Source organism: Tachyglossus aculeatus, chromosome 3 (assembly GCF_015852505.1).
Source record: "Tachyglossus aculeatus isolate mTacAcu1 chromosome 3, mTacAcu1.pri, whole genome shotgun sequence".
Classification (NCBI taxonomy): Eukaryota; Metazoa; Chordata; class Mammalia; order Monotremata; family Tachyglossidae; genus Tachyglossus; species Tachyglossus aculeatus.
This window is the reverse complement of record NC_052068.1, coordinates 80,211,984-80,229,294: the sequence shown is the minus strand read 5'-3', so window position 1 is coordinate 80,229,294 and position 17,311 is coordinate 80,211,984. Positions and strand designations below refer to the sequence as shown.

Here is a 17,311-nt window from a genome sequence, read left to right as displayed (position 1 = left end):
TAGCAGCTTTTTCTTTTTCTCCCCTTCCTGTTCACCTTCTCCTTACCCTGTGATTCTTTTATTCTGACCTGTGTTGTTTCTAATTCATTCAGTCGTATTTATTAAGTGCTTACATTGTGCACAGCACTGTACTAAGTGCCTGGGATTCTAATTATAACAGGAATACCACCTTCTCCTTTGCCTTTGGGAAGAGGGGGTTTCCTTCATTTCTACCAAAGGTAGGACAGAGCTAGAAGAGACTGCCTAATCCCTGCAACGATCGAACATAATCTGCTTTTAAAATTCCCCTTTTAGACTGTGAGCCCACTGTTGGGTAGGGACTGTCTCTATATGTTGCCAACTTGTACTTCCCAAGCGCTTAGTACAGTGCTCTGCACACAGTAAGCGCTCAATAAATACGATTGATTGCTTATGTTCTTTCTACCCCAGCGCTCAGTCCAGTGTTTGGCACATAGTGAACACTTAACAAATACCACAATTAATGCCTCTATTTTCATTATTACTATTAATATTATTAACACCTATCTGGCAGGACTTAAAGATCCTGGGATACGTCAGCAATTGGAGCAAAATATATCTGTCTTGATTGACTATTTTCATATTTAGTCCATTTGCCAAACTTTGTGTAATCGTCCTTTTTTATTCATTATCAGTGGTATTTATTGAGCACTTACTATGTGCAGAGCACTGTACTAAGCACTTGAGAGAGTACAATACAGCAGAGTTGATTAGACGTGTTCGCTGCCCAGACCAAGCTTACAGTCTAGAGTCTTATTCTCCTCCAAGAAGCCTGCCCAGACTAAGCCCCACTTATTCCTTCATTCATTCAACTATTGGAGGCTTTTGAGGAATGGGAAGACATGGACATAATGTTATTTTAGAAAAATGAACCAGGCAGCAGGGTGAAGTCGATCAGTCACTATTCATTCATTCATTCAATCGTATTTATTGAGCGCTTACTGTGTGCAGAGCACTGTACTGAGCGCTTGGGAAGTACAGGTTGGCAACATATATTGATCTCCCATTTCCTTCTGTGTCACCCTGACTTGTTTCTTTTGCTCTTCCCCTGACCACAGCTCCACAGCACTTATGTATATATCTTTAATTGTATTTATTTTTATTGATGTCTTTCTCCCCCCCTCTAGACTGTGAGCTCGTTGTGGGCAGGAATTGCCACTGTTTATGGTTGTACTGTACTTTCCCAAGTGCTTAATAAGTATGATTGAATGAGTCAATGAGTGAATTCCCCTGCATGGAACCCCTTTGTAATGTTTTAAGTGTTATATCCTTAAGAGCAGTTATCACATAGTTTGCAAAATCACCTTTAAACTGTAAATGAAACAAATTAGAAAATAGTTATTTGCTTGCATAGTAATAATAATTTTGATATTTAAATGCCTATTGTGTGCCAGGCACTGTATTAAACGCTGGGGTGGATACAAGCAAATCGGTTTGGACATAATCCCTGTCCCACATGGGGCTCCCAGTCTCACTCCCCATTTTCCAGATGAGGGAACTGAGGCCCAGAGAAGTGAAGTGACTTTCCCAAGGTCACACAGCAGACAAGTAGCGGAACCAGAATTAGAACCCATGACCTTCTGACTCCCAGTCCATTGCTCTATCCACTGCACCATGCTGCTTCTCCTATTAGGGCATTATCTGTGGCATGTGGGGTAGGTTGTTAGTGTAAGGAGGTCAGAGATCATAATTACTAATTCTTTTGTACTCTCCCAAGTACTTTGTGCAGAGTACGGAATTTAGCACGTAAGTGCTCCATAAATACTACTGATTTATTGAGACCATATGTTTTGAAAGACTTTTAGTATTTTGATTTTACACAGGCTAGTTGTTTTGGCACCTGAAAGTTAATAGTCATGGTAGTAGACTACTAAGTTAGTAGAGCACTGTACTAAGTGCTGGAAAACAGTACCAGGTGGGAATTAGACATGAGCCCTGTTCCTTGTGGGGCTCACAATTAAATCAATCAATCAATCAATTGTATTTATTGAGCGCTTACTGTGTGCAGAGCACTGTAGTAAGCACTTGGGAAGTACAAGCTGGCAACATATAGAGACAGTCCCTACCCAACAGCGGGCTCACAGTCTAGAAGGGGGAGACAGAGAACAAAACAAAACATATTAACAAAATAAATAGAATAGATAGGTACAAGTAAAATAAATAAATAGAGTAATAAATATGTACAAACATATATACAGGTGCTGTGGGGAAGGGAAGGAGGTAAGATGGGGGGATGGAGAGGGGAATGAGGGGGAGAGGAAGGAAGGAGCTCAGTCTGGGAAGGCCTCCTGGAAGAGGTGAGCTCTCAGTAGGGCCTTGAAGGGAGGAAGAGAGCTAGCTTGGCGGATGTTGGGAGGGAGGGCATTCCAGGCCCGGGGGATGACGTGAGCCAGGGGTCGATGGCGGGACAGGCGAGAATGAGGTACGGTGAGGAGATTAGCGGCGGAGGAGCGGAGGGTGCCGGCTGGGCTGTAGAAGGAGAGAAGGGAGGTGAGGTAGGAGGGGGCGAGGGGATGGACAGCCTTGAAGCCCAGGGTGAGGAGTTTCTGCCTGATGCGCAGATTGATTGGTAGCCACTGGAGATTTTTGAGGAGGGGAGTAACATGCCCAGAGCGTTTCTGGACAGAGACAATCTGGGCAGCGGCGTGAAGTATGGATTGAAGTGGGGAGAGACACGAGGATGGGAGATCAGAGAGAAGGCTGATGCAGTAGTCCAGACGGGATAGGATGAGAGCTTGAACGAGCAGGGTAGCGGTTTGGATGGAGAGGAAAGGGCGGATCTTGGCAATGTTGCGGAGCTGAGACCGGCAGGTTTTGGTGACGGCTTGGATGTGAGGGGTGAATGAGAAAGAGTGTAAGAGTATAAAGAGAATGGACTGGAGAGGGATATATCAGAAATGATGAAACATTAAAATATAATGGAAATACACAAAATAGATACAACAGCATTAGGTTGCTGTGGCTAGAGGAAAAGAATTTCAGACTCCTTGAGTTTCAGAGTTTAAGGCAAAACCATAGGCACAGCAACCACTGTTGCAGCCACCAGTCTTCCTGAGGTTTGTGGAGGCCTCATTATCCGGGTGTTTTTCTCTTTCCTGCCGGTGTGATGAACGGAAGGACAAAGTACTGTCTCCTTGGTGGTGCGGAGGAGAGGCAGAGCCAGTTCCTGGAAAGGCAACGTTTCTGTCTGACTGTCCAGTTGGAAGTACCAAAAGTGCATGGCAGTGGCTTTTACCCCCAGCCCTGCCTGCATGGAGCATGTCAGGAGCAGGATCCTTGGTGGCGGTCCTTCAGTGCTTAGTACAGTGCCTGGCACACAGTAAGCACTTAACAAATACCATAAAAAAGACCACACGCTTTGCTTAGACAAACTTTCATATTAAATTCACTTTCAAGGTTAAAATCACACTGCTTTGTGTTACAAAGGTTAAATCTAGAGGAGGGGCAGGCAAAGAATAGAAGCAGCAGGGTAAGGAGTGGAGCTTGGGCAATCTAGCCAGCTGGTATTATGCAGTGGAAAAGTTCATTGAAAAAGGCTTTGCAATGCAAGATCTAAACTTTGCTGGGCTCCTCTCTTAGCTTATCTTCCTTAAGCAGAACGAACAGCAAATAAAGCAAAATGTAACGTTTTTAAACCTACCGTATCATCAGCCCAGGTTCACAAGACCGCGCTTGGGGAGAAATAAAATTAGGAAGGTTGTGAAAGAAATCAGGTCAACCCAAATTGAATAGAAGTTGAAAATAAGGTCCAAAGCACTAGTCCTGTGCTGCTTCGTGAAATTGATAATCTCAGCCATTGGATGAAATCTCTCCTTGGCCAGCATAAATATAGGAAGGATTAATAAAAGTTTTCAGAGTATTTTTTTTGAGCTGATGGTTTAAAAAATGATTTATCAAAAAGGTCTAAGCTACTATCAATGTTTAGAATCATTATTTCTGCTCTTTAATACTATATAGACTGTGGAGGCAGGTTATTGATATTAGTTTGAAGCTTTTCATGATTTGAAAAAAAATCCTTCCTATCGATGATCGAATGAAATTATTTTCTCACCGTAGTAAGATTGCATTTTTAATTTGCTATCTCGATGTCTGACAAACATTTCTAATTTTTCATACATGAATCTAAGGAGATTGTAAAGTGTTTTCCAAACAACTTGTTCAGAGCTTCTCCTTGAAAGACCTGTGGTGAGTCCACAACAGGCTGCCTTGTTAGTGACTGACTGTGATCCCTTGAAGAGCAAATATCCCAGTTTACAGGTGTGGAAATTGTGGCACAACGAAATTAAGTGACTTGGCCAGAGTCACTAAGCAGCATAGTGGCAGAGGAGGACTAGAACCTTAGTTTTCAGACGCTCTGTCCCTTGTTCTTTCTACTAGACCATGCTGTCTCTGTGAAATGCTTTATTTGTGAACAACAACAAGGAAGAGATTTTGCGAAGCCACTGATGGGCTCTACCTGAGACAGGTGGTTGCTGGCCTGTGGGGGCGAAGCACGGAGGGAGACGTGGATTTCTCTCCTTGTTCTTCCCAGTAACGGTACTGGATTACAGTCACAGCCACATACAGCCACAGCTTCAATGCCTAAGGTAGATAAATGGTGGTCATTTTGAGTCCCATGGGGCATGCAGACGGAGGCACACCTGAGGCATGAGGAGCAGAGGCATGCAGAGAAGCAAGAAGTAAGCACGCTGAGAGCAGCAGAAGCAGCCAGAGAGCATCACTCGGAAGAAGCAGCAGAAAGAAGCATTGGCAGAATGGGCTCCTTTGACCACAGATGGGTTTTGGACCCTTGGTGGAGTGGAGTGAGTGTGTGTGTATATGTATCACTCCCTTGCACTCTGGTAAAACTAAGTTAAAACTTTCTACAGTGACCTTCGTGATCAAAGCTGTGGCTTGATCACATGTCACCGAGGCTCCCCCGGTCCAGGAAGGTCCCTGTTGGTACGGACCAGGGGCTCATGACAAGAACACTAGGGAATCCTTCTGTTTTTAGTAGATTTCAGTTGCTTCTAAGAGGTAAAAAAAAGAAAACACAGTGAAGCTTCTTAATGTGGTTCTGCAGACTCATTCATGCAATTTTGCCAAAGCAAGATTATGGGCAATTGAAAAATATTAATTTTCCTATTCACAGACGTGGTCAGATCTCACCTGTTCTTGTTGTACCGTTCGATTCAGGTTCTACATGGTCAGCTATTATGAGCGGAATCACAGAATTGCAGTTGGAGCTCGCCATGGTTCAGTGGCCCTGTACGACATCCGGACTGGAAAATGTCAGGTAAATAAATCATTGTGACTTCCTCTCCATAAAGTGTGGAAGTTATTGAAGGAAAGAGAGACTAGCACTGCACCACTTGACAGGCCGAGCTGCTGGAACATTATGGATAATGCTGAAGAGATCAATAGTTTAATGAAGGAATCAAAGTATATAGAGCCCTACTGTCTTCATTCACTGAAAGTAAGGGGTTGCCACGGATGGGTTAATAATAAGAGGCCAGAATAAGGCGTTACTTCTCACAAACTAATGTACAATAAATCTTTTACCATTTCTAGTTTTGTCTTGCATTCTACAAGAGGCTGTTGGCCTCCTCATATTTCTGTGGGATCCGGGGATATGTTTTCAAGAAAATCAATGTTATGGTACTAACAGATATTAGAAGAAATAGGGGATTTCTACCCGGTTCAGGGTATATGTCCTCCAGTGGGCCTGTGAAGATAAGATCCATATAGCATTTAAATTCCTATACGAAAATGAAAACTTATGGCATTTGTACCATTTGTCAAACTCTGGAATAAGTGCAGGATAATCCTATCCTACGCAGATCCCGGCACACATGGGATCTCAGAATCAAAGGATAGGAAGAGCAAATATCCCAGTTTACAGGTGTGGAAATTGTGGCATAACGAAATTAAGTGACTTGGCCAAAGTTGCTAAGCAGCATAGTGGCAGAGGAGGGCTAGAACCTTAGTTTTCAGACTCTCTGTCCCTTGTTCTTTCTACTAGACCATGCTGTCTCTGTGAAGTGCTTTATTTGTGATGATGATGTAATGGTTAGATAATGTGTAAGATTTACAATTTTGGAAACTTTAAAATTGCAATTATTGGTAATGTTTTGATGACATTTTAATCACGGTTTACAAAATAACCATGGTGGAGATTTTTTTGTTGCCTGATATAAATTTATCCTAAAGGTAAGTAAAGCCTGAACTTCTACAAGCCATTTGTTGACTTTAGGGGGGAATATCTTGAATTTTTGTGCCGTGGTATTTTGTTGCTATTAAGAAATTAGTTTCATGTCTTTCAGTTAATAATTAGATTCCCTACTTAATAATGATGGCATTTAAGTGCTTACTATGTGCAAAGCACTGTTCTAAGCACTGGGGAGGATACAAGGTGATCAGGTTGTCCCACGTGGGGCTTACAGTCTTAATCCCCATTTTACAGATGAGGTAACTGAGGCACAGAAAAGTTAAGTGACTTGCCCAAAGTCACACAGCTGACAAGCGGTGGAGCTGGGATTAGAACCCATTACCTCTGACTTCCAACCCCGGGCTCTTTCCACTGAGCCACGCTGCTTCCCAAACTTGTTATTTAGTGACCTTTTATCATATGTAAAATCTTAGAAACACTACAACAATGTTTAGTTTTCATTCTGTTTCTATATAACATCACAAATATCCAGTGCATTCAAAACCAACTTTTCCCACTGTTTTATTTTCTTGACTACTGTTACATAATTTACTTATTTTAACTTCTTAACACTTCAGTGTTACTAATGTGTTTTTAATTGTTCATGGGATAATATTATACATATAAACATTAGTCCAATAAGATTTTTCAACCACTCCTCCACCTGGCTTTCCCATCTTATTTGACAACACCATCACCCTCTATACCGTGAGCTTGTCCTCTAGACTATGAACTCCTTGTGGGCAGCGAATTGTGTCTGCTAACCCTACTATATCATACTTTCCCAAGTACTTAGTACAGTGTTGAGTACACAGTAAGCACCCAATAAATGGAAGTGACTGAATGGTCCTCTCTGTTTCTGAAGAATGCAAACCTGGTATTATTCTTGTTCGTCACACTCTTTCAGCTGTCACATTCAGCCAGTTTCCATATCCTGTCAGTTTGTCCTCCACATTTCCTGATTCTGCTTTTACCTCTCAATTTAACAGCCACCTCCCGTATCCCAGTTATACTGCTGTATTTGCTTCCCTCCAGTCTTCCTGCGCCTATCTAGCATCTCCCCTCTCCCTTCAGCTGCTTGTACCGCTGTTATTATTATTATTATTATCTAAAGGGTCATTTTGAACATGCCTCACCACTCCTCAGAAACTTTGAATGGGTACCCGTTTGCCTCCATATACAACAGAAAATCTGACCCTATTCATTCAGTCGTATTTGAGTGCTTAATCTGTGCAGAGCACTGTACTAAGCGCTTATCTTCACCTGTATCTCCTCTCATCACTTAGTACAATGATAAGCACACAGTAAGCACTTTATAAATACTGTTGCTGCTACTTTTTGTACTATTCCCCAGCTTTTCATTTCTTCCAACCTCACCTTCACCTTTTCACTGTGTCTCATTCTGTATTCTTCCTCCTCCAACCCTAGATCCATTCATTCAGTCATTTATTGAGCACTCACTTTGTACAAAGCACTGTACTAAGCACTTGGGAGAGTACAACATAACAACAAATAGATACACTCCTGCCCACGGTAAGCTCACAGTCAAATGCACTACTTTCCTCCCATCTGGACTTTCTTCTCCCTTCAAGTCCACCAAACCCTAACTCCCACCATCTTCAGAGTCCTTTTGAAGAATTGGTAGACATGCTCCCTGATCCTGAGGACTTGATATTGGATCTGTTGGATAAAAATCCATTTAATGCCTAGGTATACAACTTATGTTATAATCAAAAGGCCCTCTGTTTTGTTGTCAACTTAGGCCCAATCTTGAAAACAACACGGTGGTTAATGTGCTGCAAGCACGTTCATATTTCAGCCCAAACAGGGAAAGCTCCTTATGCTTAACAAAATACATTTGATAGACAACATAGTTCAGTTTTGGAATATTATCTGTTGCTATCCTCTCTGCCACTCATCATTATCAGAGGAAAATAAGACCAAATCCACTTCTTTCTGCTTGGTTGCAGTCAATCAAACTTATTGAGCACCTACTCTGTGCAGGGCACTGTACTGTGTGCTTAGGAGAGTACAGTATATGACTGTATGGGGTGGGGTGTGGGAGGTGAATCAAGGGAGCAGTCAGGTCATTGTAGAAGGGAGTGGGAAAATAAGAAATGAGGGCTTAATCAGGGAAGGCCTGTTGGAGGGGATATATCTTCAATAAGGTTTTGAATATGGGAAAAGTAATTGTTGAGTATGCTTGTACTTCCTAAGCACTTAGTACAGTGCTCAATAAATACAATTGAATGAATGAGTGAATATGAAAAGGAGGGCTTTTCAGGCCAGAGGCAGGACATGGGTGAGAGGTTGGTGGTGAGATAGATGAAATTGAGGTTCAGTGAATAAGTTGGCATTAGAGTTGCCAAGTGTATGGGCTGGGTTGCAGTAAGAGTGTAGCAAGGTGAAGTGGGAGGAGGCAGTGTGATTGAGTACCATAAAGCTCACGGTAAGGAGTGTCTGTTTGATGTGGAGGTTGATAGACAACCACTGGAGGTTCTTGAGGAGTGGGGAACCATGGTCTGAACGTTTTTGTAGAACAGTGATCTGGGCAGCAGAGTGAAGTATGGACTGAAGAGGGGAGAGATAGGAGGCAGGGAGGATAGCAGGAGGCTGATACAGTAGTCAAGTTGGGATAGGATAAGTGTTTAGTTTAATGCATTCATTCAATTCTATTTATTGAGCGCTTACTGTGTGCAGAGTAGTGTACTAAGTGCTGAGCACTGTACTGGTGGCAGCAGTTTGGATGGAGAGGAAAGGATGGATTTTAGCACTGTTGTAAAGGTGGAACCAACAGGATTTAGTGAAAAATTGAATATATGGGTTGAATGAGAGCGGGGAATCAAGGATAACACCAACATTATGGGCTTGTGAGACAGGAAGGATGGTGGTGCTGTCTACAGTGATGGGAAAGTCATGGGGAGGACAGGGTTTAAGTGGGAAGATAAGGTGTTCTGTTTTGGATGTGTTAAGTTTGAGGTGACGGGAAGATATTCAAACAAAGATGTCTTGAAGGCAGAAGGAAATGTGAGATTGCAGAGAGGGAGACATGTTGATGTAAATTTGGAGAGATAGATTTGGGAATCATCCCCATAGAGGTGGTAGTTGAAGTCATGTGAGCAAATAATAATAATGGCATTTATTAAGCACTCACTGTGTGCAAAGCACTGTTCTATGCAAATGAGTTCTGCAAGAGAGTGGGTGTAGTTGGAGAATAGACGGGGATCCAGAATTGAACCTTGAGGGACATTCACATTTAGGGGATGGGAGGCAGAAGAGGAGCCTGTGAAAGGAACTGAGAATGAGTGGCCAGAGCGATAGGACGAAAAGCAGGAGAGAAATGTGTCAGTGAAGCCGAGGTTGGATAATGCTTCCAGGAGAAAGGGGTGGTTGACAGTGTTGACGGGAGCTGAGAGGTCTAGGAGGATTAGGATGGAGTAGAGACCATTGGATATGGTAAGAAGGAGATCATTTGTGACCTCTGAGAGGGCAGTTTCTGTGGAGTGAAGGGGACAGAAGCCAGATTGTAGGGCTCAAGGAGTGAATTCGAAGAGAGAACTTGAGAAAAATTGCTCTAGAATTTTGGAGGGGAATGGTAGGTGGGAGATGGGGCAATAATTGGAGGGAGCCGTTGGGTCAAGGGAGGGTTTTTTGTGGGTTTTTTTTAGGAGAGAGAAGACATGAGCCTGTTTGAAAGCAGTGCAGGAGAATCCACTGGAGAGTGAACAGTTAAAGATGACAATCAGGGAGGGATGAAGGGACAGGGCAAGTGTTTTGATAAGGTGCCAGAGGATGGGGTGAGATGTGCAGGTGGAAGGGTGGGTTTTCAGGGAAGGCAGATCCTGAGATACTGCTGGGAAGGATGGGAGAGTTGAAGAGTAACAGGAGTTGGGAGGGACTGGAGAGGAGCATTGGAAATTTTAGGGAGATCATCCCTGATAGTTCCAATTTTTTCAATAAAGTAGGTAACCACATCATTAGGGGGAAAGTATCAGGGAGGAAGGAGGGCAGGGGATTTGAAGAGGTAGTCACATGTCTGGAACAACTGGCAAGGGTAATGGGCATGGGTATAAATAAGGATGGAGAAAAATTTTCCTGGACAGAGGAGAGGGCAGTGTTGAAGCATGCAAGGATGAACTTGAGGTGGGCGAGGTCGGCCTGATATCTAGATTTTCACCAGCAGTGCTCTGTGGCTTGTGCACTGGAGTGAAGGAAGCAGACTGTGGAGATGATTCAGGGCTGTGGGTTAGTGGTATGAGATCGGTAAAGGGATAGGGAAACTAGTGTGAGTTAGTAGAGAGGGTGATGCTGAGGCAGTCAGTTTGGTCATCAAGAGAAGGTAGTTTGGGTATGGAGGTAAAATAGGGCAGGGAAGGGACCAGAAGAGTTTGGAAAAGTTAGTACAAACATTTGGCACTAGCTATTACCATTTTTTTTTTTATCAAGTTTTCTATAATCACCTTAGGCCAAAGATAGATTTTTATTTCTAAAGATTTAACTCTCACTTGCAACTTGCAGCTCCATGCTTGCTGAAGCATGGAGTACTAAAAATTTAACGAGGATTTATTAGTGAAAACTCTTTAGGGGAACAAATAGGTGATTTGTAGTGGTAACCCGTTCAATAGGTCTGAAAAAACATGGCTTCCAAAATGAGCTGAACAGTTTTTCCTCTCTATGAATCTTGAGTATTTATCATAGTCTTCTAAAAATAGAAGGCCAGAAGCATTAATAGACTAACGAAATGTTCAGATCCATAGTTATTTGCATGGTTAAATCTACAATCAGAATCTTCCATCTGGCAAACCCTGCCCTTGGTTTGGCAAGCATATGAGTACCTTTTTTGTATGTATTGGGGTAGATACAAGATAATCAGATTGGACGTAGTCTGTGACCCACATGGGATTCATAGTCTTAATCCTCATTTTACAGCTGAGGTAACTGAGGCACAAAGAAGTTAAGTGACTTGCCCAAGGTCGCACAACAGTTTGGCAGAGATTAGAATCCAGGCCCTCTGACTCCCAGCCCCAAGCTCTTTCCACTATGCCAACTTCTTAACCTTATTTTGTTGATTTTTCCAGCCCTCTCAAAATATGTTCCATAGATTCACCACTGGCTTTGTAATACGATATTTCCCTTAACTAATCAGTTGATCAGTAGTATTTATTGAACACTTAGTATAGAGAAGCAGCATGGTTTAGTAGAGAAGCAACGTGGCTTAATGGAAAGAGCACAGGCTTGGGAGTCAGAGGTTGTGGGTTCTAATCCCGGCTCCACCATTTATCAGGTGTGTGAGTTTGGGCAAGTCACTTAACTTCTCTGTTCCTCAGTTACCTCATCTGTAAAATGGGGATTAAGACTGTGAGCCCCATGTGGGACAACCTGATTACCTTGCATCTACCTGGGCGCTTTTAGAACAGCAATTGGCACATAGTAAGTGCTTAACAAATACCGTTATTATTACTGTTATGTATAAAGCATTGTACTAAGCACTTGGGAGAGTATAATACAACATAATTAGCAGACCCATTAACTTTCCATAGCAAACTTGCAGTCTAGAGAATGTTAGCCTTCTACCTATCCCATTTGTATTGTGAAAGTAGTGGGAACTAAAATTATTGGGCTTCTCTTAAATTAAATATAGTATAACAAGTTAGGACACAGTAGAGCTTCGATCATTCCAGTCAGTTATACTGATCTTCATTGCAATACCATCAATTCCACGCACTGCAAGGAAAACGTCAGAAGGTATGCTAGAGAAAGCATATATGCACTTAAAAAATGTGGGATTAAGGGTAGAACTGGCAACAACGTACAGGTGACAATCTTCCCACTTCAGTCAATCATTTATTGAGCACTTCCTGTGCACAGGGCACTGCACTAAGCACTTGTGAGAGTGCAATTTAACAGAGTTAGTAGACACATTCCCTACCCACAAGAAGCTCCCACTTGAGCAGTATTTACTGCTGTAAACCCTCTCTGAAAGTGTGTGGCACCCTTGACCCCATGGCTCCCTTTAGCTATCGCCCCATCTCCCTGCCATCATTCCTCTAAAAACTCCTTAAGTGAGTTGTCTACACCTGCTGTCTCAAATTTCTCTCCTTCAGTTATCTCCTTGACCCCCTCCAATCTGGCTTCCATCCTCATCACTCCACAGAAACCGCCCTCTCAAAGGTCACCAGTGATCATCTTCTTGCCAAATCCAGTGACCTCTACCCCATCCTAATCTTGCTCGACCTCTCAGCTGCCTTTGGCACTGTAGACCATTCCTTTCTCTTGGAAACGTTACCCAACCTTGACTTCACTGCCTCTGTCCTCTCCTGGTTCTCCTCTTATCTTTCTGGCTGTTCATTCTCAGTCTCCTTTGCAGGCTCCTCCTCTGCCTCCCACCCCTTAACTATGGGGGTCCTTCAAGGTTCAGTTCTGGGTCCCCTTCTATTCTTCATCTGTACCCACTCTTTTGGTGAACTCATTTGCTCCCATGGTTTCAACTACCACCTCTATGCAGATAACATCCAAATGTGCATCTGCAGCCTGGATCTCTCTCCCGCTGTCCAGTCTCGCATTTCCTCCTTCCTTCAAGACATCTCTATTTGGATGTTCTCCCATCACGTCAAACTTAACATGACCAAAACAGAACTCCGTATCTTTCCACCCAAACCCTGTCCTCCTCATGTCTTTCCCATCACTGCAGACCACCATCCTTCCTGTCTCTCAAGCCCGTAACCTTGGCATTATCCTGACTCCTCTCTGTCATTCGACCCACATATTTAATCCATCACTAAATCCTGTCATTCCCCCCTTCACAACATAGCTAAAATCCACCCTTTCCTCTCCATGCAAACTGCTAAATTAATACAAGCACTCATCCTATCCCGCCTGGATTACTGCATCAGCCTCCTTACTGATCTCCCAATCTCCTGTCTCTCCCCACTCCACTCCATACTTCACTCTGCTGCCGGGATCATTTTTCTACAAAACATTCAGGAGATATGTCACCTCATCCCTCAAAAAACTCAGGTGGTTGCCCATCCACCTCTGCATCAAACAAAAACTCCTCACCATCAGCTTTAATGCACTCCACCACCTTGCTCCCTCGGCTTAGTGGAAAGAGCACGGGCTTGGGAGTCAGAGGTCACGGGTTCTAATCCTGGCTCTGCCACTTGTGAGCTGTGTGACTTTGGGCAAGTCACTTCACTTCTCTATGCCTCAGTTACCTCGTCTGTAAAATGGGGATTAAGACTGTGAGCCCCAAGTGGGACAACCTGATTACCTTGTATCTATCCCAGCGCTTAGAACAGTGCTCTGCACACAGTAAGTGCTCAATAAACACGACAATGAATGAATGAATGCTCGGCACCTAGTAAGCGTTTAACAAATACCATCATTATTATTATTATTCCCCCTCTCCATCCCCCCCGTCTTACCTCCTTCCCTTCCCCACAGCACCTGTATATACGTATATATGTTTGTACATATTTATTACTCTATTTATTTATTTTACTTGTACATATATATTCTATTTATTTTATTTTATTTTGTTAATATGTTTGGTTTTGTTCTCTGTCTCCCCCTTCTAGACTGTGAGCCCACTGTTGGGTAGGGACTGTCTCTATATGTTGCCAACTTGTACTTTCCAAGCACTTAGTACAGTGCTCTGCACACAGTAAGCGCTCAATAAATACAATTGATTGATTATTATCTCACCTCGCTACTCTCCTTCTACAACCCAGCCCACACACTTCACTTCTCTAATGCTACCCTTCTCACTGTGCCTCAGTTTCATCTGTCTCACTGCCGACCTGTAGCCTACATCCTGCCTCTGCCATGGGATGCCCTCCCTCCTCAAATCCGAAAGACAGTTACTTTCCCCCACCTTCAATGCCTTACTGAAGGCACATCTGCTTCAAGAGGCCTCTCCAGACTAAGGAGACCTTTCCCCTTCTCCCACTTCTTTCTGTGTCTCCCTGAGTTGCTCCTTTTGCTCTTCCCCACTCTCAGCCCCACACCACTTATGTACATATCTGTAATTTGTGTGTATTGATATCTGTCTCCCCTGTCTAGACTGTAAGCACATTGTGGCTAGGGAATGTGTCTGTTTACTGTTGTATTGTACTCTGCCAAGCACTTAGTACAGTGCTCTGCACACAGTATGTGCTCAATAAATGCGATTGAAGGAATGAATGAATGAAGGGTGCATGAGATCACTATACATAAAATTAATTCTCCCTTCAAGAGGCTAAATCCTGAGGGATTCAGGGAGAGATTTCAGATCTTAATATTCAGAAAAGGCATGGTGTCTGCACTGTCAATCAATCAATCGTATTTATTGAGCGCTTGCTGTGTGCAGAGCACTGTATTAAGCGCTTGGGAAGTACAAGTTGGCAACATATAGAGACAGTCCCTACCCAACAGTGGGCTCACAGTCTAAAAGACTGTCCCAATCCAAATGGGAGATCAGAACCCTCATTGTGAATCTATTAGCTTTAGACCTCATGTAAGCATACTTCATTCTTATTTATCCTTAAATTTATCAGGATATAGCCACTGACTGGTGGAACATTTAAAAAATGTTTGATAAAACAATCAAAGAAGCATCCGAGATAGAAGCGAAGCTAATTATGTTTTTTAAGCAGATACTTCTGATTTTAGAAGGGCAGTAGCTGAGCTGAGATTCAAGAGATCTGGATCAGTCGGTCAGTGGTATTCATTGAGCATTTACTGTGTGCAGAGCACTGTCTCTAAGCACTTGGGAAAGCACAATGCAGTAGAGTTGGAAGGCACAATCCCAACCCATAAAGATTTTACGGCATAGAGGTGAAAACAGACATTAAAAGAAATTACCCGTAAGAGAAACAATAATGATAAATAATAACAGTCTCTGTTTAGCGCTTACTGTGTGCCAGGCACTGTAATAAGTGCTGGAGTAGATGCAAGGTAATCAGGTTCAACACAGTCCCTGTCGCACATGAGACTCAAAGTCTTAATCCCCGTTTTACAGATGTGGTAACTGAGGCATATAGAAGTGAAGTGACTTGTACAAGGCCACACAGCAGACAAGTGTCAGTGCCTGGAGTAGAACCAAGGTCCTTCTGACTCGCAGGCCCTAGCTCTACGCACTAAGCCATGCTGCTTCTGAAATGAGAGAATGTCAAGATATGTACATAAGTGCTGAGGGTGGGGTGAAGATGCTTAAGTGGTGCAGATTCAAGTGCATAAGCAACGCAGAGGGAGGACAGGCGGTGGAAATGAGGGCTTAATCAAAGAAAGAGTAGGGGAAGTTGTGATTGTATGAAGGCTTTGAAGAAGGGCAGATTTGTGGTCTGTCAGATCTGGAGAGAGGGAGTTCCAGGCCAGAGGGGAGATGTGGTCAAGAGATTGGTGGCGAAGAAAGATGAGATTGAGTTTCAGGGAGTAGGGTGGCATTAGAAAAGTAAAGGTGTGTGTTCATTCATTAATTCATTGAGTGGTATTTAGCGAGCGCTTACTTTGTGCAGAGCACTGAACTAAGCACTTGGGAGAGTACAATACAACAATAAACAGGCACAATCCCTCCCCACAACAGTGTTGCATTGTAGAAGATCAGCAAGGTTAGGTAGGAGGAGAAGATCTGGTTGAGTGCCTTAAAGCTGATGGTAAGGAGATTCTGAGGTGGATGGGCAAACACTGGAGGTTCTGCAGGTGTGGGGAGATATGGACTGAATGCTTTTTTGTTTTTTGGTGGGGGCGGTTTAATGGTACTTGGTAAGTGCTTACAATATGCCAGGCACTGTACTAAGCAGTGTGGTGTATACAGGTTAATCAGGTTGGGCACAGTTCATGTCCCACATGAGGTTCATAGTCTTAAACCCCATTTTGCAGATGAAGTGACTGATGCACAGAGAAGTTGTGACTTGCCCCTGGTCACACAGCAGACAAGTGGCAGATCCCGGATTAGAACGTTCCTTTAGAAAAATGATTTGGACAGCAGAGTGAAGTGTGGCCTGGAGTCATGAAGTATGGCCTGGACTCCTGAAAGACAGGAGTCAGGGAGGTGGTCAGTGAGGGGGTTGATGCAGTAGGCAAGGTGGAATATGAGTGCTTGGATCAACATGGTAGTAGTTTGGATGGAGGAGAAGGGCAAATTGTAGAGATGTTGTGAAGGTAGAAGTGACAGGATTCCATGACAGATTGAATATGAAGAGCGAATGAGTTGAGGATAATGCCAAGGCCATGGGCTTATGAGACAGGGAGAATGGTGGTTTTCTCCACAGTGATAGGAAGATGAGGGTGGGAAGGTGAGTTCAGGTCTGGACATGTTTAATTTGAGGTGTCGGCAGGACTCCGTGTAGAGAAACAGATGTGGCTTATTGGAAAGAGCATGGGCTTGGGAGTCAGAGGTCATGAGTTCTAATTTCAGCCCCACCATTTGTCAGCCATGTGGCTTTGGGCAAGTTACTTAACTTCTCTGTGCCTCAGTTACTTCATTATTATCATTAGAGATGTCCTGAAAAGACAGAAGGAGAAGAGGAGAGGTCGGGGGTTGACAAAGTAGATTTGAGAATCATCCAGGTAGAGATGGTAGTTGAAGCCAAGGGAACAAGTGAGTTCTCCATGGGAGTAGGTACAGATAGAGACTAGAAGGGGATCCTGTGTATATATCTGTATATATCTATAATGTATGTATTTATATTAATGTCTGTCTCCCCCTCTAGACGGTGAGATTGATGTGGACAGGAATATGTCTGTTTGTTGTTATATTGTATTCTCCCAAGCGCTTAATGAGTGCTTTGCACAGTAAGCGCTCAATAAATACGATTGAATGAATGAAGGACCTAGAACTGAGCCTTGTGCATCCCCGCAGTTAGAGGGTCAGAAGCAAAGGCCAGGGATTGTTTCGATTTATTCTATTGTACTCTCCCAAGCACTTAGTACAGTGCTGTCCCACAACAAGCAACTCAGTAAGTCCTATTGATTGATTACAATCGTATTTATTGAGCACTTACTGTGTGCAGAGCGCTGTATTAAGCGCTTGGGAAGTACAAGTTGGCAACATATAGAGACGGTCCTTACCCAACAGTGGGCTCGCAGTCTAGAAGATAAAACTTTGGAGAATGCGGGCAGCGATCC

The 17,311-nt window shown here is 43.3% G+C and overlaps 1 protein-coding gene across 1 annotated transcript in view; it reads left to right on the top strand.

The window, feature by feature from the left end:
- Positions 1 to 17,311, top strand: part of WDR7 (WD repeat domain 7) — a 451,784-nt gene that overhangs the window by 351,842 nt on the left and 82,631 nt on the right. Inside the window, exon 26 of the mRNA XM_038743534.1 lies at positions 5,194 to 5,293. Within this exon, the coding sequence (XP_038599462.1) occupies positions 5,194 to 5,293 (100 nt within the window). The remainder of the gene's footprint in view (positions 1 to 5,193; positions 5,294 to 17,311) is intronic.